General features: G+C 53.0%; 1 protein-coding gene across 5 annotated transcripts; it reads left to right on the plus strand.

Moving 5' to 3' along the window:
- Positions 1-4,738: 4,738 nt before the first annotated feature.
- Positions 4,739-25,801, plus strand: Siglec1 (sialic acid binding Ig like lectin 1). 5 transcript variants are annotated; one of them, XM_010610996.3, is made up of 23 exons: positions 4,739-4,825; positions 9,528-9,603; positions 10,039-10,398; positions 10,629-10,928; positions 12,060-12,326; positions 12,646-12,900; positions 14,497-14,796; positions 15,417-15,674; positions 16,414-16,743; positions 16,893-17,072; positions 17,273-17,350; positions 17,458-17,760; positions 19,120-19,377; positions 19,500-19,811; positions 20,937-21,188; positions 21,397-21,669; positions 21,764-22,015; positions 22,294-22,596; positions 23,056-23,316; positions 24,002-24,304; positions 24,511-24,613; positions 24,912-24,982; positions 25,506-25,801. In XM_010610996.3, the coding sequence occupies exons 2-23, from the start codon at positions 9,555-9,557 to the stop codon at positions 25,538-25,540; spliced, it is 5,103 nt and encodes a 1,700-aa protein (XP_010609298.1). In that variant the 5' UTR covers positions 4,739-4,825; positions 9,528-9,554; the 3' UTR covers positions 25,541-25,801. The 5 variants fall into 5 exon arrangements, with proteins under 5 accessions (XP_010609298.1, XP_010609299.1, XP_010609300.1 ...); XM_010610997.3 differs by having other exon boundaries at positions 16,893-17,054; positions 17,255-17,350; XM_010610998.3 differs by lacking the exon at positions 17,273-17,350 and having other exon boundaries at positions 16,893-17,150; positions 25,437-25,801.
- Positions 25,802-26,498: the final 697 nt, after the last annotated feature.

Here is a 26,498-nt window from a genome sequence, read left to right on the forward strand (position 1 = left end):
TTCCAGTACCAGGGATTGAACTCAGGACCTTGTGCTTGCAAGGCAGACAGCACCACTGAGCTTAATCCCCCTCCCTGTTACATTATATTTTGCGACAGGGTCTCAGTAAATTGCCCGGATTGAGCTGAGACTTTTGATCCTCCAGCTTCATCCTCCCAAAGTGTCCAAAGTACACCATCACTCCTGATTTATTCATTTCTCAATCTTCTTCTTCTTACTGGTTTTCCTCAACTGTCTGGTAATTCCCTGGTGACCAAGTCATCTTAGTGAACCAAGGGCAGGGTGGGTTGACACAGGCATTTGTGTGGGGTTCTTCCCCCAACCCTGAGCAGCATGGGAGGTGGGTGGAGAAGGCCCTGTGCTGACTGCAGTGGGATTTGCTGACCAACCAGAGGACTTACCCCAGCTTTGGCTGTGTTCTCCCTAGTCCCCTTCATCCCTCACTGCAAGACCTCATCTTCCTCTCTTCTAAAAGCAAATGAAAATTTGTGCACAGTGGAGCCTCCAACCCCCGACCTGCGGCATCCTGCTCTCGGCCACCTATTATGAATTGATTTCCTTTGCCCTCTTCTGACTGTGCTTTAGCCACCCTCACAGACAAAACCACAGAAGAGAAGAGGAGACATTCACAGAGCTCTTTCCACATCCCAGGCCCCAGGAAGCTCTTCACACAAGCTTTCTGGAGGACTGAGGGTTCAGAGTGGTTAGGTGACTCCTCTGTGGTCACACAGCAGGTAAGTGATGTGCCTGGATCTGAACCCAGTTCTGTATGGGTCCCAGGCTCTTAACCACAGAGCTACAGACCCAAAGATCTCTTTTGGGCCATCGTGGCCAGAGCTGTCCACACTGCAGATGCACCAGAAGGTCTAAGAGCCGGGGAAGTGGAGGGCTCTAGCACCCTCTGGGGGAGACAGGGGACTTTGCAGAAGTTCTGACCCGGCCAGAGAGGCCTAAGGCTGGAATCAGGAGAGGTCCGTGGAATGAATGACTTAATTAGGGCTCCTTTTCCCCCAACTCCTCAACACTGACAACCAAAATTTACCCGGGCACATCCTCTATCGGAATAAAGACATAAGACCTTCTGACTAACTTCTGGCTAATTAGATATAAGCAAAAATGTAGTGTGCAATTTAAGGAAGTTTGAAGCAGAGTGGGTCATCTGCTCTGTCCCTTCTTCCATTCTGCTTTCTGGAAAGTGCATATAACGGAGGCGCTGGAGCAGCTGTCTTGGAGCCTGAGTGAAGCAGTCTACTGAATACAGCTGAGTAAACTAAGAAGGAGTCTAGTCTGGTAAAGATCGTGGAGTTGCTGTTATAGTGAAGATGGAAAATGTCTTCCCAAAGTCTCATGTTTTTGGAGGGTGAACAGATCATGGGGGTGTTATACTCATCACTGGGTGTATCCATAGGAGTGTGGTAGCTGAAAGATTTTTGTTTGTTTGTTGGTTTGTTTGTTTTGTTTTTGAGACAGGGTCTCACTATGTAGTTCAGGCTGGACTTGAATTCACCATGTAGCCCAGGCTGGCCTTGAACTTGCAGCCAAGTGATCCTCCTGCCTCAGCCTCCTGAGTGCTGGGATTACAGGTGTGCACCACCAAACCTAGCAGGTAGCTGAAAGTTCTGTTTGTATTTGGGGCCTGGTTGGAAGTGGCTCACTGGAATGTGATCTGGAAGAGTATTCTTGTCCCTGGCTCCTTCTTTTCCTCTTTCAGCTTCCTGCTTGCCATGGGATGAACAGCTTTTCTCTGCCAGGCCCTTTCACCATGCCCTTTTTGCCTTGGAGCCAGCTATGGACTGAAACTATGGGCTAAAATGAACCTCTCCTCCCCTAAGTCCTGGGTGTCAGGTATTTTGTCCAAGCTAATATAGTTGCCACATCAATATTGGATAATAAAGCTAAGCATGGTGGTGCACTCCTGTAATCCCAGTACTCAAGAGGCTGAAGCAGGAGGATTGCAGTGAGTTTGAGGCCAGTCTGGGCTACATATTAAGTTCAAGGCCAGTGGGAAATATATAGCATAAGCCTGTCTTCCTCCCTCCCTCCCTCTCTCTCTCTCTCTCTCTCTCTCTATATATATATATATATATATATATATATGTAATATATGTATATGTGATGATTACATGTACATGATACCAACACCAACTTGAGAGAATGGGAGAGATACTTCTTTTTATTTTATTTTATTTATTTTATTTTATTTTGGTACCGGGGATCGAACTCGTGTCCTTGCGCTTGCGAGGCAGGCCACTGAACCGCTGAGCTAAATCCCCGGCCCCTATTTTATTTTATTTTTATTGATCATGTTTGCAGTACATAATGGTGACATTCCTCTTGGGGAACTGATATGTTTACATACCACGTTTTAACTTTTGTTCATCCCCTTCCTCCCTCTCCTCTCCTCTTGTACATTTCTAGTTTGTTTGGGTCCGAGTTTGGGGTCTCAGTACTTATAACTTATTTATCTGTTTTGTAGGCAGATTTTTTTCCCTTGGGCAGATTCCCTAGCATCTCCATACCTTGGTGCTTGCATCTAAGGTGAGCCGTATAGTACCCACCTTACAGATGTCTGTGGAGGTTTGGTGTCTTTGCCTATTGATAAGTTACCTTGTAATTTTTGTTAATTTAGGCTACTATAGACACAGAAATGATGCAAAGTAGTATTTCCTGAGTGAGCATGGGAGATGAGTCTTGTTGTACTACCTCAAGGAAAACAAGCTGGGTGTTGTTTGGGCTTGTGTCTCGATGTCTCCTCAAAGCCTCACGCAGTCACAGGTGGGGCTTTTTGGAGGTGGCTGGATCTAGACTGTATGATGCTGGGATCAAGAATGCAATGCTAGGGCCGGGGATTTAGCTCAGTGGTTCCACTGCCCTCCTTGCAAGCACAAGGTCCTGAGTTCAAGCCTGGTAGCCACCGCACCTGCCCGCCAAAAAAAAGAATGCAATGCTAGGATTAAGGGTGTGAGTGCTACCTGCCCTGAGGGAGGGTAGCCTGTATAAGACATGAGATAGAAAGAAACTTGTCTCTTGCCTCTCTGTGATGCCCCTCTGCCAGGCCAACCTGCCTTGAAACCTCTGCAAACTGTGAGCCAAAATAAAGCTTTCCTCCTTTAACTCTGAGTGCTGAGTATTTTGTCTCAACAACAAGAAAAAGTAACTATGTAGGTGTGTTGTTTGCTAATCTAGGTCTCAGGTGACTAATGCAGCTAAACAAGCAGCCACACAATTCCCCAGAGCATCCACCTGGGAACCCACAGGGGCTCAGGTGGGGCTGAGAAGGCCAAAGGGTTGGCTCCTATCTGCCCCTTTCGCCTTGCATCCTCTTTGGACCAGAAGGCTGGTTGGAGTCTGCCCTTTGTAGACTTGCCCACACAAGTGGGAGGCCACAGCATGAGGGTATCTGGAGACCTTGCCAAAGTCACAGCCACTCAGATCCATTGGCCAGAGTGAGTCACGTGGCTATACAGAATCCAAGGAGGGGTCAAGGCAGGGTTGCTTCCTCCAGCAGGAATCAGTACGATAGACAAAGCTATCTGTAGAGGAAGGATTGGCACCAATATTTCACTGTCCCACAGTCCTAGAGCCACTGAGGAAGGAAGCAGTGGAGTAAACCCTTTGGGTTTTGGTCAGAACAGAAAATGATCTAAGCGTAGAGTGCCCAGAGAGGTGACAATGAAGGACAGAGCGATAGAAAGCTAATCTCTTGGGGCCTGAGGGTGTCAGGATGGAATGTTGCCAGATGTGTGCTTTGAGCCACTATGGCCAGAATCCTGGATCCACCCTGATTTAGGGTTTCACCCACTTTAGATCTGTACATGCAGGTTGGCCCCAAGGCCTGGAGACCCGATCTGCCATTCTGGGCTCCCACCAAGACTGGCAGGGGCTGGGCTGAGTTGAATTTGCTCTTGATCTTAGCCAAAAGGCTGAGAAGTGATGGGCTGAGTTGAATTTGAGTTGAAAAAATTTTTTTAAAAAAATGTTTTATCACTTGTATCTGGAATTGCTTGGAGTAATTAACATGTAGTAGATCCCCAAAAGAATGGGCTCCAGGGCCAGGGATTTAGCTCAGTGATTCTGCCACCTGCCTTGAAAGTGCAAGGTCCTGAGTTTGATCCCAGGTACCCAAAAAACAAAAAATGTGCTCCAGAATTGTAAGTAGCTCAGCTGTGAGGGGTCCTTTCTTTTCTGCCTCAAGAGTAAGGGACAAAGAGGAAGGGACATTCTACCTAGACTAAAGGGTGTCCTGGATGTTGGAGTCTCTAAGTTCCCACAACTAGGACCTCCGTCTTGAAAGTTTATAGATGTAGCATACAGAAAGGCCCTTAGAAGACCTGGAGAATAAGTCAGCCTTGGTCTGGGTACCCTGACATCCCCACCTACATTGGGCTTCACTCCTTCCCTGTCATCAGGGAGGAACAGTACAGAAAGTTCCCCTCGGGCTCCCAGTCTCTCCCTGAAGTACCCCAGAAAGAAGAGGCTGGGTATAGCTGGCAAATGGGATACCTCACTCCCTTTTTTTTAACTTTGCCTGGGAGGATGCTTTGGTGACCGCCCCCCTCCAAGTCCCACTTCTGTTTGCTCAAGTCCTAAAGAGTCCCAGGCTGGCTGGAGCCTTCCCTGCCTCAATCCTTCCTGCCTTGGTGTTGTGCAAGGCTGCAGCTGCCTCCTTAACCCAGGAGCTCTGGGCTGGACAGAGAACTAAAGCACTGGGAAAGAGGAAGCAGTGCCCAGTCGCGAACCTCATCGCTCAGGGTGCAGAGCCAGGGAGCCAGCTGCATGCGCCAGGAGCTTCAGCTGTTCCCAGAGCGACTTCCTCCTCAAGCAGGTACTGCTGATCCTTGACCAGGGGAATGGAGTGGGTAGGGCTGGGCCTGGGGGTGTGTGTGTGTGTGTGTGTGTGTGTGTGTGTGTGTGTGTGCGCGCGCGCGCGCTGGACTCCAAAGCAACCCAAGCCCAAAACACTAGTCAAAGCTGCACTTAGAACCCAAATCCCCTTATCATTCCAAATCCTCTCAAACCCTGGCCCAGTCCCAGTCCCAGATCTGACCACCCATCGTTTGAACCTCCCATCCCACTGCAGCCCTGATCCCAGCCTCCCCTCACCTACATGGCATAGACAAGCACTTACTAATCACCTTCCTCTAGCAACAGCAGCTGATCCATTCTCCCTACTGCCCGACCCCTTCCCTCTCATCCTGGCCGGACCTCTACTTGTCTGGATCATCTTTTGCAGCCAACTCCAGGTGTCACTTCCCCCAGCTCTCACTTTCCCCAACCCAGTGGCAACTCCAATCCCAGCCTGAATTCCATCCCAAATCCCACACTGCCATGCTTGGCCCTGCCCTGAGGTGGCCTTTGCTCTAATCCACTCCCATTCTACTTCATCCATTACCACTGTACCTGTCAGCAGAGGACTCCAGTCCTGCTCTGCACAGCTCAGGGAGTGGCTGCTCTGGCCATGAGCTCACAAAGCCTGGCTAAGGAGCCAAGTTCAAGTTTTCTGTTGCTTGTGTCAGAGCCAGTGCACAGTCTTCATGGATTCTATGGCTTGCAGAATGAATTTTGGGCCTGTGTTTTGGGGCTTTCCTCTGTTTTGAAGACCATCTACTCCTGGAATGGCCAGGCTATACCCTGACTTTCTGTCTTTGGGCCAGAGCTCTCCAGCTGGCACCATTACCCCTTGTCCCCGTATCCTCCTCCAGCCAGATAGGGAAGTTGGGGAGAAGCTCTGGTGTTGGGAAACAGAAACCGAACCCTATACCCAGGCACAGCTGCCTACAGGGAAATGACCTCTGCTTATCTTGCCTGGCTGGACTTAACCACTAGGTCGGAGGTCAAGGATTTGGGGCCTTAGCCTGCCATCTCAAGATGTCCTGGGACAGTTGGTCTCACACACAATGGAAATGGGCCCCACGGAATACCAGACCATTCCGACCCATCCTGATTCCAGTTCCTGGAGTAGGGATTAAAAACTCTTGTCTTTGGAGCAACTAAGACTTGGGAGCACAAGGATAAATGTCAGGAGCTTCTGTTTAGGGACAGTGCTGTTCTGAAAAGTCACTATTTAAGGGAGGGCAATAGCGATCCCTTTCCTCTACTACATACATTCTTCACCCCTTCCCCAGGACTGGAATCACTACCACCAGGGCCACTAGGTACCCCCTAGGCCCAGCCGCCCTGACCCAAGCCCCAGGGCACCTTCCCCTGCACACCAGGCTTTCACGCAGGGACTAGAGCCTCCCATTTTGGGTTTGTGCCTGCTCTTTCTTTTTCCAGGACAATTCTTGGGCCAAGGCTGGCCTTTAGTGCGGAACAGGCTAAGCCAGCATTGGGGAACCTTTTAGAGCTTCAAGGATAGCAAACAGCCTGCTGCAATGTGTGCCATAGGTTTGCCACAAATAAGCCAGTAAGAGGATTCCAATGGAGTTGACCCTGTGGGGTAGACACCGGGCTAGGAATAGGTGCCAGGTGTTTGGGTGCTTCTAGAAAGTTCTCCCACATGCTCCTTTCTGGGGTCTATATGTCCGCATCCACTCTCTTTCCATGGGCTTCAGTATTACCGTTTCTAGGATCCCCAAAAGGAGCAGGCTTTTTGTGGGGACATAGCTTGTTAATATCCCCAACTGCAGAGGGGCTGAGCTTGACAGTCTGTGTGAGTCTGGGCCATTTCCTGGGGCCAGGGACTGGTACTGAGGTTAGGGACACAGATCCTTGGAAATGAGCAGGCCTAGGACTGCCCCGGCTGAGGACAGGTTCTGGTTGCCCACAGAGTAGAATTCTTCCTGTCCAGCGCATGCCCTGGTTGTGCTCCCTGCTAAGGCATCTCTTCTGCCTTCTGCAACAGGCTAAAAAGCACTGCTCAGGCATGGAAGTCCCATCCAAGGTCCCATCCAAGCCTGGTCTCTGCTCTGCTCCCTCCCAGGTGTGCCCTGGGGTAGCCAGCAATCAGCTGAGGAGGGTGGACTGGGTCCTGGCAGATGTTATGCATTTCCTGTCCCCACTTCCAGCCTCCCCACACCCTCCTATCGCTCTGCTGAGTCAGCAAGCACCAGGGAAGATAGCAAAGTTGGCTCTGTGTGTGTGTGTGTGTGTGTGTGTGTGTAGATGGTGCATACTATACAATTCCCCACATTAACTGTCTTTAAGTGTACTTGGTAGCAATAAATACATCAGCAATATTGTGTAACCGTCCCATCTGGAAAGTTCTTTTTTTTATTTATTTTTTTTGGAACTAGGGATTGAACTCAGGTCCTTGTGCTTGCGAGGTAGGCACCAGAACCACTAAGCTAAATTCCTGGCCCCCATCTGGAAAGTTCTTTCCAGAACTTTCTGGGTATCCACAGAGAGACTGTTCTCATGTATTTGCTCTCCTCTCTCCTTCCCTGGCTCTGGGAAACTGCTAGCACACGTTTTGATTCTAGGAATGTATGTAGTCTAGAAGTTTTATGTCAGTGGAACTGTACAATATTCACCCTTTTGTGTCTGGCTGTTTTCAGCTGGGCATGGCCGGCCATGTCTAGAATCTCAGCTATTTATTTATTTTGTAGTACTGAGGCTCGAACTCAGGACCTAGCACTTGCAAGGCAGGAGCGATGCCACTGCACTAAATCCCCGGCCCAAATCTCAGCTATTTTGGATGCTGAAGCAGAAGTACTGCAAATTCAAAACCAGTTGAGGCAACTTAGCAAGGGCAAGGGCCCGAGTTCAACCCCCAGTACCAAAAAATAAATAAATAAATAATAAAAGGGCTGGGGATGTAGCTGAGTTCAGTCCCTGGGTTCAGTCCCCAGTACTGCAAAACAAAATCATAATGTTCTTAAGGTTCGCCTGAGTTGTAACCAGTGTCAGGATACAGTTTCCACTTGTGGCCGACTGATGTCCCATCTACGCATATAGCATGTTTTGCTTCTCCACTCTTCTGACGGGGACACTGGCGCTGTTTCCACCTTTTGGCTATTGTGAAAACGCTGCTATGAACTTGGCCTTTGAGTACCTGCCTGAGTCCCTGCTTTCCATACTTTTCCATTTATGCCTAGGAGTGGGATTGCTGAGTCATTTCAAGAAGCTTTGCTGAGGGCTGGATTTAGCTCTGTGGTTTTTCTGCCTGCCTCTCAAGTGCAAGGTCCTGAGTTCGATCCCTGGTAAAAAAAAAAAAAAAAGCTATTTTGACTTTTTTTCCCCTTCACACTATTGGAGAGTTAACCAGGGCCTTCACACTGAGCTACCCATACCCTAATCCATATGTGTGGGGCCCCAGAGGGCCCCTTCCCTACCAGAGGCACTCTGTGGCACAGGACCTGCCTTCTGTGCGTGCTGTACAGTAGGCATTTATCTCACATTTGTAACTCTATGCTTGTGCCACCTGGCACACCTAGACTTGCCCTGCCACTTCCCTGTTCTACTCTGAACCCCCAAGGGGGTCGGGGGTCCACGCTCCTTTCTCACCTACTGAGCAGGTCTCTGAGTGTGCCTGGGGGCTGTGACTGCTGGGCCTACATATCCTAAGTACCAGGTCTTCCAGAACGGGTGGTCAAAACTGCCAAGGACCAGGCAAACACAGACAACTCTAGGGTGACTACCGCAACTCTGAAGGGGAAGTCCCAGCTGAAAGTCCCATCTGTGCTTACCTTGAAGTCTGGATAAGGTTTTTGTAGACAAAGATCATTTGGTGGGTAACTAGGAGACTGTGGGCAGAGAGGACAGGGGTAAGAAATGGGAGTCTTTACCTCTTAAAGGCAATGGGGATCCATAGGAGGTTTTTAAACAGAGAATGACTCTTAAAGGCAGCACTTTGATAAACCAAGTCAAGCCCTATTATGGCCAGGCCTAGTGGCACAGTCCTGTAATCCCAGCACTCTGAGAGGCTGAGGCAGGAAGATCCTAATTGCCTAACCCGGGCAATTTAGTGCCTTAGGGAAACCTTATCTCAAAAAAAAAAAAAAAAAAAAAAAGAAAGGAAGAAAAAAAAAGGCCTAGGGATCTTGGGGTGTAGTTTAGCGCAAAGGCCCTGGGTTCAATCCCTGGTACTGCAACCCCCACCCACCCACCCAAGGAAAAAAACTCATTATGGTAAGGCTGGTGATAAGAAAAAAATTCCAGTAAGAAACCCTACTAGTCACTGGGTGCCCTGGAGTAAGTCACTGGGCATCTCTGGGCTCCAGTTCCTGCCAGCTTGGATAGGAAGGGGTGGGTGTGAGAAGTGAAGGAGGAAGTTAAAACAGCTGTTCATGGGCCCTGAAACTGTGCTCCTGAGGGGTGATGAAAGAAGAAGTTGGGATAGGGCCAAAGGGCACAGAAGTCTTTCTGGGGTACACCACCAAGGGAGGGCATTTCTAGGCACAGCCCAAGCCTGGGAGGTAGGCTCCTGGCTCCCTGCTGGTGGCCACTCTGAAAGGCATAGGAAGACCTGTCCCCTCCCTGGCTGTGGCCAGCACAGCAGGTAGGGATACAGGAATAGACTGTAAGGGAGCTCTGGAGCTGAAGCCCTGAGGTGTCCCAGGGAGACGCCCTGTGTATTACCCTCTTAGGTACCAGAACCAGCCCAGGACATTGCTATGGGCATCCTGCTGCAGCTGTTCATCTTTGCCTCTGTCTTTCGCCCAGGTAAGATGTGGCCAGCACCCAGCTCCCAGGGCTAGCAGAGGTCCAGTCTCGGCAGACTGGACTACGCCCGGGTGAAGTCTGGCTCTTGAAGTAAAGGAAAGGCATGGGGAGGTAGGGGCAGGGATGAGCAGGATGCCAAAGTCCCTCTTGGAGCCATCCTGACAAGCTTCTGATCAGCCATGGAGCAAGGGACACCCCCACCTAGAGGCACCGAAAGGGGCTGTGCTAGGGGGTTTGTGGGAGTCAGGTAGGTTTGGGGGCCGATCTGGGGCACTTCTCTGGAGCAGATGGCAGCAGGGTCCCCAGGCCATTTCGTCTTCATCTCTGCCCCCCCCACCCCTCCTACAGGCCAGCCCTCCTGGGGCGTCTCCAGTCCAGATGGTGTGCAGGGCAGGCCATTTCCTCTTCATCTCTGCCCCCCCACCCCTCCTACAGGCCAGCCCTCCTGGGGCGTCTCCAGTCCAGATGGTGTGCAGGGCGTGAAGGGGTCCTGCCTGGTCATCCCCTGCACATTCAGATTTCCTGCTGATGTGGAGGTGCCCAGCGGCATCACTGCCATCTGGTACTATGACTACGCAGGCAGTCGGCGGGTGGTGAGCCACTCTGCCAGCCCTGAGCTGGTGGAGTCGCATTTCCACGGCCGCGCGCAGCTGCTCGGAGACATCAGCCACAGAGCATGCAGCCTGATGCTGAGTGACCTGCAGCCAGAGGACACCGGCACCTACAACTTCCGCTTTGAGATCAGCGAGGGCAACCGCTGGTCAGATATCAGAGGCACCTCAGTCACTGTGACAGGTGAGGATGAGGCGGCCTGGCTGCTGCCTGGCTCCCTGGTTCATGGCCTCATCCTTGCCCCGATCTCATCCTGGCCACTGTCAGCTGGGCCCCAGATCCACTCTGCTTCCTCCTCACGGCCTTTCCTGTACCTGAGGTCTCTGCACCAGACCTCATTCCTCACCTTGCCAGGGCAAGAGATCTCAGTTGTGGCCAAGCAGAGTCCTAAGCACTCCTGTCTTTGTCCTCAGAGGAGCCCCAGGTTCCCACCATTACCACCCCCAAAGAGCTTCAAGAGGGCACAGAGGTGACCTTCAACTGTTCCACGGCCTACGTGTGTCTGCAGAAGCCGGTCAGCCTGAAATGGCAGGGCCAGGACCCGACTCGTTCCGTCACCTCCAACGTCCAGAAACTTGACCCTATGGGTGGTGTCAGCCACATGGAGACTCTCCAAGTGGCCCTGTCCTGGCAGGACCATGGCCGGGCCCTGTTCTGTCAGCTCTCGGTGTCCGATCGCAGGAGTCAGGGCCAGGTTCACCTCCTTGTACAGCGTGAGTGCTCAGGGAAGGGGCACCCTTGCTACCGAGCCCACATCTGTGGCTCCCCGACAAAAAGCAACCCCTAGAAACAGAGCTTTGTCCCTGATGCCAAGCTGGGCACACTCGGGCTTCCAGGGCAGGACAGGTGGAGAGAGATGGCCAAGCCCAAAGGACCAGGTGTGATGGTTGTCTTCTGCCTTTGCTGGCTTCAAGGGGGCCTGTCCTTGAGGCCCAGCTGGCTGGAGAAAGAGAGAAATGGGGCCAGCGAACAGGAAATTCCAAGTAGCTTGGGGGTCAGTGGCAAGTGCCCCAGGGTTCAGCCCCTCTCCAGAGGACACTGGGATATGAAGTTTTAAACTGCTCATGGTAATGGTGATTGGGGGGGCCCAGCTGAGTAAGTGGGGAGGAAGCTCAGATCTTCTCCTTTAGTTACACCTCTTCCAGATCAGTCAAATGAGCCGCGGTTCTAGAACGATGGCTGTTCATATACTGGCCCCCACCCACTAGAGGAGCAGATGCTGGGCAAGTCCTTGTGACCCAAAGCTGATGTATTCCCATCGGTAAAGGGGAGGAAGTGAAATGTTATTCCTACCTCATGGAACTGGAGGAAAATGAAAGGAGGTAGTTAGAACAGTGCTCGGCACTTATAAATGTGAGCTTTTATTAGCAGGTTTCCATAGAGACTTTGGAACAAGATTTGAGGAATTACAGCTTCTTATTATTGCTGGCCTCTTCCTTACAAACCAGTAAACTCTTCTGAGAGCTAATCTGATGCTGCCATTAGCCCCTGCCAGTAAGTGGCTGGTCCCTTCTCAAGGGTGACCACAGGCCGCTAAAGCAGTGTGGTGCCTGTGACCTCAACCAGAACGGGGCAGCGGGCAGTGTTGTGAAGCAACAGAAGGCAGCACAGAAGGCAGCATAAGCAAGCACCAACCACATTAGCAGAATCTGGGTGGAGACGGAAGGAAGAGGGGATGTGGCGGGGTGGGAGAGGACAGGGCCTGCCCTGGACAGGGGGACACTTGGGTCTGATGTTTTCCCTGGATGGCCTTCCTTAGAGCAGAGCTTTGAAAGGCAGGGAGAAATGTCCCCTACCGTGTCCTCCCCTTGCACCTCACCTGACACTTCCATGGGGCCTTGCAGATGCCCCCAAGGGCGTGGAGATCCTCCTCAGCCCCTCGGGGCAGAACATCCTTCCAGGGAATCTGGTCACACTCACTTGCCGAGTGAACAGCAGCTACCCTGTCGTCAACTCTGTGCAGTGGCTCAAGGACGGGGTGAGCCTCAAAGCCAATAGTCCCTTGCTGCAGCTGTCCCAGGCAGCCTGGAATGATTCCGGTGTCTACACCTGCCAAGCTGGGAATACAGTGGGCTCTTTGGTCTCGCTGCCTGTCAGCCTGCATGTCTTCAGTGAGTCCAGGGTGAGCTGGATCGAGCCAAGGGGCAGGGAGGAGTCTGGGCGGAGCTGAAGGCTGGCTGCTCAGTGCTTGTGGTACTCCGTTGTGTGAGACAGATATCAGCCCCTCCCGGAGAGGTGGGATGTCAAGAGGACCTTGGTAGATGGGATGGCGAGGTGCAGGGTGACTGTAAGAGCCTGCACTGCATGGGAGGTGGGGATGGGGAAGTAAAATCTGCAGGTTGAAGCTGAACAGCTGTACCCAGGATTCTAAGAGGCTGGGGATGGGAGTCATTGCGCAATCTCCCAGCATGTCTTGTGCTGCTCTCACAGTGGCCAAGGTCGAAGTGAGTCCATCAGGCCCCATCCTGGAGAACCAAACCCTGACGCTGAACTGTGACACCCCCAAGGAGGCACCCAGTGAGCTCCGCTATAGCTGGTACAAGAACCAGGTCCTGCTGGAGGATGCCCACACCCCCACCCTCCGGCTGCATGTGGCCACCAGGGCTGATACTGGCTTCTACTTCTGCGAGGTGCAGAACACCAAGGGCAGCGTGCGCTCTGGCCCCGTCAGTGTGGTGGTCACCCGTAAGTGGCTGGGGAGGGGGTCAGTGGATACTGCCAGGGCAGCACAGAAGAGTGGAGACCTGATGGAGGGTAGAGGTGCCGGGTACATAGGAGCTCTGAGGCCACTTTACCCAGATGATAAACTGAGTGGCCTGGAATTCACAGCCCAACATGCACACCTGGGCAAGGCTTTGACCTCCCTGGGCCTCAGTTTCCTCCTACTTTTACAACACTTTATGTGGAGCTGGGGAAGTAGCTCAGTGGTAGAATGCTTGCCTAGCATGTGTAAGGCCCTGGATTCAATGACCAGCACTGAAAAAAAATTTGTACTTGTTTTTTTTTGTTTTTTTTTTTGGTACTGGGGATCGAACTTGGGTCCTTGTGCTTGCAAGGCAGGCTGAGCCAAATTCCCAGGCCCAAAATATGTGTATTTAGAAATAAGTTAAAACTCATGAAAATTGCAAGAATAGTACAAAGAATTATCATATACCTTTAATGTAGATTCTCCGAATGTTAATATTTGGGTAAACTTACTTCATTTTCTCTCTATACCTCACTTACTGGACATTATAGCTTTGCTTAGCTTGCCTTAAACACATGCCCAGCATGCTTATATTAGCCCACGGTTTGGCAGAATCACCTTACACACAGCCTACTTCATAATGAAGTGCTGCATGGCTTGTGTAATTCATTGAATACTTGTGCCAGTGGTTTGTCCTTGTGATAGCGTGGGTTGATTGGGGGCTGCAGCCTCCTGCTACCGCCCAGCCCCTCAAAACAGGATCATACCATCAATCAGTAGCCAGGGAAAAGATCAAAACTCAAACTTCTAAGCAGAGTTTCCATAGAACATGTGTTGCTTTCACATCATTGTAAAGATGAAAAACTATAGGTGGAATCATTGTCGGTTGAAGATGGTCTATGTTTCTATTCCTAGACCTGCAAACATGGTGCCTCTTTGCCCCTTCCGTGCGTGTATTTCCCAAGACCACTCATGTCCATACACCCTTCCAGTACAAAGGCCTCAATCAGGAAATGTGACCTGGATCCAAGACTAAGCTATAGTCCTTGTCCAATTTTTAGCAATTGACCTAATAATGTGTTCCATGGTATTTTTTCCCTCTGGCCCAGGATCCAATTCAGGCTCACACATTTAGGGCTGAATTGTGTTTCTTTGTGCCCATGTCCTGTCCTTCTGGGACAGTTCTTCAGTCTTTCATGACTTCAAAACTCAAAGAGCACAAGGCTACCCTTCAATTGCACTTGTTTAAGACTCTGCAGTGTGTCCTTCACAGTGAGTCCTGTCATCCTGCTGGGAGGCCAACAGTGCCAGCTTGTCTTAGACTGGTAAGGTCCCTCTGGATAGCTCGGTTCAGGTGCTGCCGCCACCTGTTCTCTATTGGTTTTCTCATCTTTAAAGTGAGGCCCTGACCTCTCCACCCTGCAGAGCAGCTGTAAGGACTAATGGGACACTAGAGGGACTTGCCTGGCCCAGGAGCTCCTGAACAGTCCCTGTCCTGGAGCATTCTGGGCCAAAGAGTCTAGGTTCATAGATCCTGACAGAGACCCCGGAAGTGCTGTTGGGCCGTGACAGGTCCATCTCTTGTCCCCACACAGACCCACCCCTCGTCCCAAAACTGAGTGCCTTCCTAGAGACGCAGTCCAGGCTCATGGGCATCTTCCAGTGCTCCGTGGTCAGTGAGCCCCTGGCCACACTGGTGCTGTCACATGGGGACCTCATCATGGCCTCCAGCTCTGGAGAGAGGGATTATAGCCCCCGTGTCATCGTCTCCTCTGCTCCCAACTTCCTGCGCCTAGAGATTCGAGACCTGCAAGCAGCTGACAGTGGGGAGTACAAGTGCACAGCTGCCAACTCCCTTGGAAATGCAACCTCTACCCTGGACTTCCACGCCAATGGTAAGATGGGCACAGACCATCTGGGAGTGTGTGTGTTTGTGTGTGTGTGGCCCCCAAAAGGAGGCCTGCTCTAGCTTCTTCCTTCTAGGAGTCCAGAGGACTCAACTGGGGGCTGAACTAGCTGGCTAGGTCACATCAAAGACCTGGCTATATAATCATCCCAACTTCAGAGGTCCTTAGAAGGCGAGGCAAAGAGGGAAATATGTTGCAGATCACATTGCTCCTTTTATACATACTCTGACTCTGATCTTGGAGGGTCCTTCATAGGCATTCTTTTTTTTGTTTGTTTGTTTTAATTTGTCAGACTTTGGGGACAGGGTCTATGTTAGGAGTTAGGTGAAAGATGCAGAACAGAGAAGTGAGGTGTTGCAACCGTTGGTGCGTATGCTGTCCTTCCCCCCTTCTGGGGCCATGGTAGGTGTAGCAAATCGGTCAAGCCAGGATTTTGGCACAAGCTGGGCTGTGGCTCAGATTCCTCAGCTACCACCAGTAGGTCTGAACTGGCATTCAAGGCTGAACCCTCCTGATCTACACTTGCCCAGACAGCCATGAGGGGTGAGGCGAAAAGTTCTGCGGGGTGGGGCGTTTGCAGCCTCCCAGCCTCCTCTCCCCTCCTGCAGCTGCCTGGCTCCTCATCAGCCCAGCGTCCGAGGTGGTGGAAGGGCAGGCAGTGACTCTGAGCTGCAGGAGTGGCCTGAGCCCAGGGCCCGACGCCCGCTTCTCCTGGTATCTGAATGGAGCCCTGCTTCTCGAGGGACTCAGCAGCAGCCTCCTGCTCCCTGCGGCCTCCAGCACTGACGCCGGCTCTTACCACTGTCGTGCCCAGGACAGCCACAGTGCCAGTGGCCCTTCAGTGCCCTCTGTCCTCACCGTGCTCCGTGAGCAGCCTTGCCTGGCCACTGCCTGCTGCGGGGAGGGTCACCCGTGGGACCGGCAGCTGCCCCACCTCCGCCAGCCCGCTTGACCCCATCCCACCCTGGGGTCCACAGCAGGAGGTGGTCACAGTCCTGGCCACTGTGCCCTGGCCACTCAGGGCTGAAGTTGGGAGGATGAGTCTGGGATCTCCTCTACCTCCCTGTATCCTGGCCTCCAAACCCAGCCCCTTTGTCCCTCCCCTCAAAGCCACCCTGGCTTTTTTCTCTGGGGCGTCCTGGGTGGACAAACTCCTATAGATGTGCAAATGCCCTGTGGGGCTCTTGTACATACTAAGGCAGAAGCTTTCAGCACTGGACAGTCCAGGCCCTCTCCATCCTGCCCCAGGCAGATAGATATACTGCAGTCGCCAGGGGCTGAGTCCTATTCGGGGCACATTTAAATTGCAGAGGCCTCCTTAACACGTGTGTACTGGTCCTGGTTCAGGATTAGCTGAGACTCAGGGCCTCATAGTACACCCTTCCCAGCTAGAAACCACTCCCCTTCTTCCAGGAAGAGTCATCGGCACAAGGGCACAGTTTAGCCAGAGACGTACGGGTGGAATCCCATCCACTGCGGTCTGGTTTCTCTTTGGCAGTGCACAGCCTGCACAGCTGTCTGAGGCTGCTTTGGGGCCCTGCCGGGAGTGGACCTGGGGCCCTGGCAATGGCCATCGGGTGAGCACCCCACTCTTCTTCTCTACAGACCCCCCACGCCAGCCCACACTAACCGCCCGGCTGGAACTGGATGCCCCCAGTTCTGAGGCTGGGCGGCGCGGCCTCTTGCTGTGCCGTGTGGACAGTGACCCACCTGCCCATCTACGGCTGCTCCATGGGGAGCGTGTCGTGGCCACATCTTTGGAGAGCGGCTGCTGTACGTGTCAGGGTTGCTCCCGGCACACAAAGGTCACCATCGTGCCCAACCTGCTGCGGGTGGAGATCCACGACCCTGTGCTGGAGGATGAGGGCGTGTACCTGTGTGAGGCCAGTAATGCCCTGGGCAACACCTCGGCCTCAGCTACCTTCAATGCCCAGGGTGAGGGGCAGGAGTGAGTGGGAGAGGGCAGGGGCTGAGCTCTGGGCTATGCCTCTGTTGGTCCTGGGCCTCTTCCTTCTGGTCCCTGGGTGGGGTGGGGGTGGTCAGAGCAAGGGCTGTCTCCAGCAAGCCTGTCGCCTGCTCTCCAGCCACCGTCCTGGTCATCACCCCGTCCAACTCACTGCAGGAGGGCACTGAGGCCAACCTGACTTGCATTGTGAGCCGGGAAGCAGACAGCAGCCCTGCCAACTTCTCCTGGTTCCGGAATGGGGTGCTGTGGGCTCAGGGCCCCCAGGAGACCGTGAGACTACCATCTGTGGCCAGGACAGATGCTGCCCTGTATACTTGTCACCTTATCACTGAAGCCAGCACCCAGCCCTCGGCCCCTGTGGTTCTGAGAGTGCTCTGTGGGTGCCAAGCAGGGAGTCTGGGGGCTGGGAGCAGCCCTGGAGCACACAGGGTGGAGGGGAGTCTGGGGGCTGGGGGCCAGGCTGGGCCTGGGTGAGACTACCATCTGTGGCCAGGACAGATGCTGCCCTGTATACTTGTCACCTTATCACTGAAGCCAGCACCCAGCCCTCGGCCCCTGTGGTTCTGAGAGTGCTCTGTGGGTGCCAAGCAGGGAGTCTGGGGGCTGGGAGCAGCCCTGGAGCACACAGGGTGGAGGGGAGTCTGGGGGCTGGGGGCCAGGCTGGGCCTGGGGGGATCCTGCAGATCCCCCGGACCCTCCAAAGCTGTCAGCTCTCCTGGACATGGGTCAGGGCCACACAGCCATGTTCATCTGCACTGTGGACAGTCATCCCCTGGCTCAGCTGTCCCTGTTCCATGGGGAGCACCTCCTGGCCACCGGCCGTGGACCCCAGCTCCCATCCCATGGTAGGCTCCACACCAAGGCCACCACCAACTCCCTGCAACTGGAGGTCCGAGAACTGGCTCTTGGGGACTCTGGTTGGTACCACTGTGAGGCTACGAATGCTCTGGGATCGGCCAACACTTCCCTCTTCTTCCAGGTCCGAGGTAAGTGTGCGTCCTCTGATGATGGTACACCTGATACCGGGGGCTACTCCGTCAGATGTTGGGCTGCATTTATGCTGTGGATTTTGCATAGAAAGGGGAATCCTTTTCCTTTCCAGCCAGCCAGCCTTTCTTTGCCTCTTGGCAGGTATTTTTGCCTGTAATAACTACAGCGGTCACTAGGGGTGCAGTGGCAATTGTGTAAGATGGCTAGTTTGATCAGCACACTTCAAAGTAACTTGGGTGGCCTGCCTTGCAAGCACAAGGACCCAAGTTCAATCCCTGGTACCAAAAAAACAAAAAACAAACAACGTAGCTTGTTTGTTAATAAGTTTTGTTATAAGTATAGTAAAAATTCTTATACAAAGCCTAGTGTACATGTATGCTGTGTGTGCATATATATATATATATATATATATATATATATGTATTAATACATATACTTACTGTATTTATATTCTTCTCTACAAAAACTCTCCTTGAGCAAATGAAAAAGGAAAAGTAATGCTTATAAAGTGGTCAAAGAAAAATGCATGCTTCCTTTTCCATAATGACTAGTGGGGGTGAGCTTTGGACATTTACTTTGGACCTTCGTTCTGTATATCGTGTCTTGTTTATTATACCCATTTCAAAGGCAGAGAAACTGAGGGGCAGAGTCTTTCCTAGGCGCTCACTCACTGGCACCTGACCTGCAGGCCCTGCTAACTCTAGACTAATGTGGCTCTGGCCCTTGCATGGCCTGTGCTCTTGGTTTCCACCCAGCTGCTTGTTTGTCATTCTCAACCCTCATCTCCTCCTGCTTCAGAGCTGGGGACCGACAAGGACACGCCCTTGTCCACTTCGCAGTGCCTGGGCTCTTGTATCCTAGAGCTAGGTGCAGAGTGTGCCAGAGAGGGCTGGAAAAAATGTCACAGAGCTGTCAACCTCTTCCTTGAGCCCTCAGCCACCCGTACTGTTCATGGTCAGGACGATGGCCCTCAGCTTGTCCTAAAGCCCTCTTATTTCAGTGCTTTAAAGGTCAAACCAACATTTGTCAAAAGCTCACACATGCAGGAATTCTATCTGAGACTAGAGCTCCAGGCCACACAAGCTGGGTTCCCTTAGACTTAGCCTCCCATGGGTGGGATATGATTGGTAGAGCAAAGCCATGACTTCCAGAAGTGGGCAGCAAGTGCCGGGCAGGACAGAGCTGGTGTAACTGTATTGGGAGCAGAGACGAAGCTGAAGCTGGCATCGACCAATGGAGAGGAGCCTTCAGGGACATGGGATTGGGATCACAGAGTCCTACACAGCCATGCATGCAGCCCCCGATTACTGGAGTTGTGATGCCCAGTCTACTCCTGCCTTGGTTTCTCCCTGCAGGAGCCTGGGTCAAGGTCTTGCCATCTCCAGAGCTCCAGGAAGGCCAGGCTGTGGTCCTGAGCTGCCAGGTGCCCACGGGGGCCCCTGAGGAGTCCTCATACCTCTGGTTTCGGGACGGCCAGCCCCTCCATGAGTCAACCTCAGCCACGCTGCGCATTGCAGCCATTACTCCGAAGCTTGCTGGCGCCTACCATTGCCAAGTTGAGGCCCCAGGCTCAGCTACCAGCCTCGCTGCCCCCATCAGCCTGCATGTGTCCTGTAAGTGCTTGTCCCACCTGTGGGGTGCGGTGGGGTGCATTCCCTGGTCCTGGGCTCTGTGACTGTAACAGGGCCCTGGACGAGGGACCCCGGCCAGGCCTGACCACTCCTCACCCATGCAGATGCCCCACGCCAGGCCACACTCACCACCCTGATGGACATGGGCTCAGGACGACTGGGCCTCATCCTGTGCCATGTGGACAGTGACCCTCCAGCCCAGCTACGACTGCTCCACGGAGACCACCTGGTAGCCTCCACCCTGCAAGCTCTGGAGGAAGACTCAAGCAGCGATCCCCGGCTACGTGTGTCCGTGACAGCCAACACACTGCGCCTGGAGATCCACAACACAGTGCTGGAAGATGAAGGCACCTACACCTGCGAGGCCACCAACTCCCTGGGGCAGGCCTCAGCTTCGGCTGACTTTGATGCCCAGGGTCAGTGTGTGTGTGTGTGTGTGTGTGTGTGTTTGTGTGTGCGCACCCTGGAAGACGGGAGAGGGGATGAAAAGGCAAAGCCACTGAGCTACATCCCTGGCTCTTTTTATTTTTTGAGACAACATCTTTCTTGTTTTTCTTCCTTTCTTTCTTCTTTTTTTCTTTTTCTTTCTTTCTTTTTTCTTTTTTTTTTTTTTTTTTTTTTTTTTTTTTTTTTTGGTACTGGGGATCTAGCTCAGGTCCTTGAGCTTGAGAAGCAGGTGCCGGAACCACTGAGCTAAATCCCTGGCTCTCTTTTCTTTCTTTCTTTCTTTCTTTCTTTCTTTCTTTCTTTCTTTCTTTCTTTCTTTCTTTTTTTTTTGCTACTGGAGATTGAACTCAGGAATACTCTACCACTGAGCTACATTTTATTTTTGTTTGTATTTTGAGACAGCCTCACTATATAACTCAGGCTCGCCTCAAGTTCACATTGATCTTCCTGTCTCATTCTCCTTAATGCTGGCATGACAGATGTATACTGCCACACCTGGATTTATATTTATATTTAAATTATTTATTTTGTGACAGAGTTACTGGGGCTGACCTTGAACTTGTGATCTGCTTGCCTTAACCTCCTCAGTAGCTGAGATTGTAGCCCATCATGCCTAGCCAAAACCCTGTTTTTGTTGTTGTTTGGTACCAGAGATGGAACCAAGGACCTTGTACTTTCGAGGAAGGTACAGTGCCACTAAGCTAAATCTTTAGTCCAAAGATCCTTTTTTATTTTTTTGGTACCAGGGATTGAACTCAGGTTCTTGTACTTGTGACCAAAGATCCCTTTTTAAACACAGATTTTTCATGGATGCCCAGCTGATAAACTAATCAGAAAGTGCATCTCAAGGAGAAGACACAGGGGCATCAGGAGGCCTTGTTCTCCATGCTTTGCCCCGACCAAGGCAGGGAGGGGTTCAGGGCTCTCTGGGGATCTGCTTGGGAGCACCCAGGAGACAATGGGCCCCTTTTGTGGGGCATCCCGAGCCTCACAGAGCTCCAGGGGCTCCCCAGAGCAGGGTGACTTGCCCGCATGGAGATGGGTGGTCTGCTTTACACACTGTCAGGCCCTCACGGTTGTCCTTCTCTCCCCAGCTGTGAGTGTGCAGGTGTGGCCCAAAGCCACCATGCAGGAGGGGCAGCAGGTGAACCTCACTTGCCTTGTCTGGGCCACCCACCTGGCTCAGCTCACCTACACATGGTACCAGGATGGGCAGAAACGCCAGGGTGCCCGCTCCATCTCCCTGCCCAACGTCACACTCGCCGATGCTGCCTCCTACCGCTGTGGTGTGGGGTCCCCTGGCAAGGCACCTCGCTTTTCCACACCTGTCACCCTGGATGTCCTCTGTGAGTCTGATTAGATGCACGGTGGGGACCAAGACATGGCCAGAGCCCCACAACTGTCCAGGATTCTATATGCAGCCAGCTGACGGAGCACCTGACAAGGGGCATTGCTTTAGGGAAATGATAGGTCCTCTCTGGGATGGGGAGCCAGGGCCCTCCCCAGTTCCAGCACCACCCACAAGGTCTTTAGATGCCTTTTGGGCCCCTGCAGATGCGCCCCGCAGCCTACGCATGACCTACCTCCTGGACAGCCACGGCGGCAGGCAGCTGGCCTTGGTGCTGTGCACAGTGGACAGCCATCCACCTGCCCAGCTGGCCCTCAGCCATGCCGGCCACCTCCTGGCCTCCTCATCCACAGTCTCTGTCCCCAACACCCTGCACCTGGAGCTGCAGGAGCCACGGCCCAGCGATGAGGGGCTGTACAGCTGCTTAGCCCGAAGCCCTCTGGGCCAGACCAACGCATCCCTAGAGCTGCGGTTGGAGGGTGAGGCGAGTCAGGCCTTGGCCACGGGAAACAGCTGTGGGAATCAGCTGCAGTATCTGGCCGGGCTGGGCTGACCCTGGCCTTCTCAAATCAGGTGTATGGGTTACACTGACTCCATCAGCTGCTATCCCTGAGGGAACCTCCGTCACAATAACCTGTGAGGACCCTGCTGCACACCCACCTGTATATTATGCCTGGTACCACAACGGCCGTTGGCTGCAGGAAGGGCCAGCTGCTTCACTTAAATTCCTGAGGGCCACAAGGGCTCACACGGGCGCCTACTCCTGTCAGGTCCACGATACCCAGGGCACACGCACCTCCCGGCTGGCCTCCTTGCAAGTCCTCTGTGAGCAGGAATCCTTGGCTGGGATGAGGGTGGAGGAGGGTGCTTCTGGGCCCCAGTGGTGGTGGGCAGGGGGTGCAGCGGGCCCAGAAACGGGTACTTGGGGAGCAAAAGACATAGGGCTTCTGCCTGGAAGACTGTGCCTATAAGATTCCTGGAAGGTGTCACTTCTAGAAGATGACCATTTGTCAAGAGGCGCCAACCTTGCCACCATCAGGCAGAGGGGCAGCAGGAGATACAGGGTGCCTAGACAAGGCCCCCGTATGTGCCCTGTCCCTCAGATCCTCCCCGAGATGCTGTCCTCTCTTCCTTCCGTGACTCCAGAACCAGCCCCATGGTCATGGTACAGTGCACTGTGGACAGTGAACCACCTGCTGAGCTGGCCCTGTCCCACAATGGCACAGTGCTAGCCACCAGCCATGGACTCCCTGGCTCAGCATCTGAGACTGGAGACATCCAGGTGGCCCGCAATGCCCTGCGGCTGCAGGTGCCAGATATACCTGCAGGTGATGACGACTCCTATGTTTGCACAGCCCGAAACATGCTGGGCTCAGTCAGTACCACCTGGCAGCTGCAGGTGGAGGGTGAGTGGGAGCAGGGAGAGAAAGGGGCTTGGGTGCTGTGAGGCCAGGGTCTGTGTGAAGGGTTAGGGCTTCCACTAGAGGACCTGAAGGGGCACAAGATAGCCTTACCCTGAGAGGCCGAATCTGATGGCCCACATTACTGGAGGGGGAAGACGTGGCTTCACCTGAGAGACCTTCTTGTGAGGGACATCAGGTGTCACCGTGCCCAAAGGCAGGTGGGCTGAGGCCATCATGGAACCCAGTCTGGGTGGGGTACAGAGTCAGAGCCCCACCCTCAGGCATCCCAATCAGAGCACAAGATGCAGCCACATCCGTCAGATCTGTGGGCCTGATGAGGGAGGCCTGTCCTGTCCTGGGAGGCTGTTCCCAGATACCAAGCAACCCCAAGACGGGCTAAGACATCTGAATGCTGCACAGGACTATAGAGCCCTGACTTGTCTGTCCATTCTTGTTCTGCAGGTGTGCGCGTGGTGGCTGATCCAGGCCTGGAGGTGCCTGAGGGCACCGCACTAAATCTGAGCTGCCACCTCCCTCATTCTCCTGGGCTTGTGGGCAACTACACCTTCGAGTGGTTCTGGAACAGCCGGCCACTTCCCACACATCCCATGCCCACTCTCACCTTCAGCCATGTAGGACGTGCACAGGCTGGGCTGTACCACTGCCAGGCAGAGCTGCCCTCTGGAACCTCTGCCTCTTCTCCAGTCATGCTCCGAGTGCTCTGTGAGTATGAAGCCCCCCCACCTCAGTCTCCCCGCATCTCTGGTGCTCATCTCGGGTTTTCCTCTTCTGTCTTGCAAAGAGCATGGGTTTCATAGTCTTGGAGCACTGGATCAGAATCTGAGCCCTCCCACCTGCTGGTGCCTTGGTTCCCTCACTTGTGAAATGGGGACCGTGTCAGCCCCTACTCTTGGGAGGAGCACAGGAGATAAGCGTAGAGTGCCTGGTATACAACAGACTGTCATCAGCCATTTCTCACATTCTGGTCTTCACCAGAGCCCATGCCTCATCAGCCACTGTGTAACAAGCCACCCCCAAATCACAGTTCTATGGGTCTGAAATGTGGGCTAGGCTCAGCTGGGCAGTTCTTCTGCTGGTCTCACCTCATGTGGCTGCAGTTGTTCAGTAGCTCCACTGAGGCTGGGTGGTCAAGATGGCCTCACCCTTGTGGTGGGTCTGATCTTCCCACATGGTCACATTCAGGAAGCAACAAGGGCTTTGAGGTCCAGCTCTGAAGTCTTACAATATCACTTCCATCTTCAGTGGCCAAAGTGAACCATCAATCCCAGGGCTAAGGAAATAGACTCCACCTCTTCACAGGAGGTTCAGCAGTCATAGTGAACAGAAGCAGGGAGGGAGGGATTTGTGGGCATTTCCCCAAATCATCACATTCCTTTCCTCCCCACAGACCCTCCTACGACGCCCACCATGACAGTCTTTGTGGAGCCTAAGGGTGGCCTCTGGGGCATCCTGGACTGCCGAGTAGACAGCCAGCCCCTGGCCAGACTGACCCTCCGCCTCGGCAGCAGACTAGTGGCCTCCAGCCAGCCCCAGGGTGCTCCCACAGAGTCACATATCCAAGTCTCAGCCTCCCCCAATGCCCTGAGGGTGGACATGCAGACACTGAGGCCCAGAGACCAGGGGGAATATGTGTGTTTTGCCTCCAATGGCCTGGGCTCTGCCTCTGCCTCTGCCTACTTTGGGGTCTCAGGTGAGGGGAAGGGCTCCCTCTTCCAGGCCTCTGTCTTTCTCTCCCAATCCCTTCTACCATGACATGGTGTGTTTATTTGGTCTAAACCAGCCTCTTGGAGATTCTTGCGTAGAGAGCTTTGAGATGAAGTGGAAAGGTCACTTTGGGAGGGAGCCCTGGAGGCCTAAAGCCATGGCTGCCCTCTGAGTGCCTCCTCTGTGTTCCAGCTTTGCACAAGCTGCATTTGTTTCAGTGGCTCCTTTGGGTGCTGGGACTACTGGCTGCCTTCCTGTGCTTGCTGTTAGGCCTGGGGGCCTACAGTGTCTGGAGGTGGGTCTGGGTCGTCCCATCCCTTTTCCTCCAGGACCCTCCACATCCTTTAGGGGAACCTCCCACCTACCAAGTTCATAGGCTGCTACTCCTCCCAGTGTGGGAATTGCCCTAGAATTGCATCTACATTCATCTTGCTGTAGCTTTCTTCTTTTCTCCTCTGTACCCTGTCTGTGTTGAAGAAAGGGATAGGGAGGAAGAAAATGAGGTGCTCTGGACAGTGGGCACCCTGGGGCCAGGATGGGTGGGGGGAGGAAAGGAGGAGCAGGAGTCTCTGAGTCTGCTCTTGACTGTGCAGGAAGCGTTCTCACAATTTGAGCACAGGCAGAAATTTGTTGGAGATGGACTTCCCCACTGGACACTACGCAGGTAAGCACTCTACACACATAGGCATATGCAGGCATAATGCCAGCCTGTTCACAGTGCCCAGCTAGCTTCTGGGATGATGCTGGGGACCAGGGAGAGGTTGGAGAGGATGTCCAGGAAGCCAAGACCCCACTAGAGTAAGAGCCATGTTCTGCTCAGGGCTGGCTGCTTGACTTTCTGGTCTTAGCGGCAACTCTCCCAGATCCAAGACACACTTTTTGATTCCTTTGCCTCTGTTTTGAGTTCTTCAACACTCCTGAGCCTGCCTGTCATCTGGGCAGGGGCAAAAGGGTGCCTCTGTGCAGATGACTGACCTGGGGGACCAGAGGCAGAGGTCCAGCTGTGCGCACTCCGGCCAATCCCTTTGAGACCTTACCTAGGGTGGGGTGGGGTGTATGGGGCACCATGGTTCGTTGTCCCCAAAGTCCTCCTGTGACCAAGGCTTTTTTGTGGGAAGCTTATTGATCCTATCACAGCCACATGTACTCGGCCACTGAGCTGACAAGGTGGCACTGCCTGCCCTCAGGAGAAGAAGGAGGAGGAGGAGAAAGAGGAGACTGACAAACCAGGCACCGTGAAGCAGGCAGCTCTGGGTCCTGCCTACCTCTTCACAAGCAGCATGGTGACATCTGACTTTTGAAGACTTGGCTCCAAGCCTTTTGCCCCCAAGAAAATTGGGTGGTGAGAGGTGGGGGAAGACTTTATTTACCTAGGAGGATGCTGATTCCAGGGGGCCCTCAAGAGAACTGAGTTGATGGCCTGGGATTTAGCTCAGTGGTTCTACCACCTGCCTCACAAGCACAAGTCCTGAGTTCAATCCCTGGTATAAAAAAGAGAGAGAGAGAGAGAGAACTGAGTTGATCATGTCATCCACTTTTCTCTCTGCTTCTATGTTTTCTCTGGACCTCCTCTCCCCATTCCATCTCTCTTCCAAAGGAGAGACTTCCCCTGAATATGTTTCTCCTCAAAGCACATGCCAGACCATTGGATGATTGGAATAGAAGAGTGTCGGTGTCCAGGGGAAACCAAAGGCAGTGGCTTCAACATGCTAGAATTTTATTTTTATTTCCCCTACTAGTCTGGATATGATGTGGTAGTGTAAGCTGTTGGGGCTAAGGCTCCTCTGTCTTACTTTTGTCCATCCCTAAAATAATGCCTTTGATAGTGAGATTCACAATGGTCCCACTGTGTCCACATTTCCTCCATCCAGAAGAAGGAAGAATGAAAGTGGAAGGAAGAAACATCCATTCCCATTGTGAACACAACCCAGAGAGAAGTTGTATAGGTCCACTCCCTTCCCCTCAGCTGGAGTTTGCTCACATGGCCACACCAACCTGTAAAGGAGACTGGAAATGAAGCTTTTATTCTAAGCCCGGAATCCATTTGGAAGTTCCGTTTCCAAAGGGCTTCCAACCATGGACTTGACATTGATGGGAATGCCATCCCCAGGCCATGACCTGTCTCAGTATCTCTGGCCATTCTGATCTCAGGCTTCCTGGAAGAGATAGTAAGTCCCTCT

The sequence above is a fragment of the Fukomys damarensis genome, unplaced genomic scaffold (assembly GCF_012274545.1).
Source record: "Fukomys damarensis isolate Sample0158 unplaced genomic scaffold, DMR_v1.0_HiC HiC_scaffold_7, whole genome shotgun sequence".
Classification (NCBI taxonomy): Eukaryota; Metazoa; Chordata; class Mammalia; order Rodentia; family Bathyergidae; genus Fukomys; species Fukomys damarensis.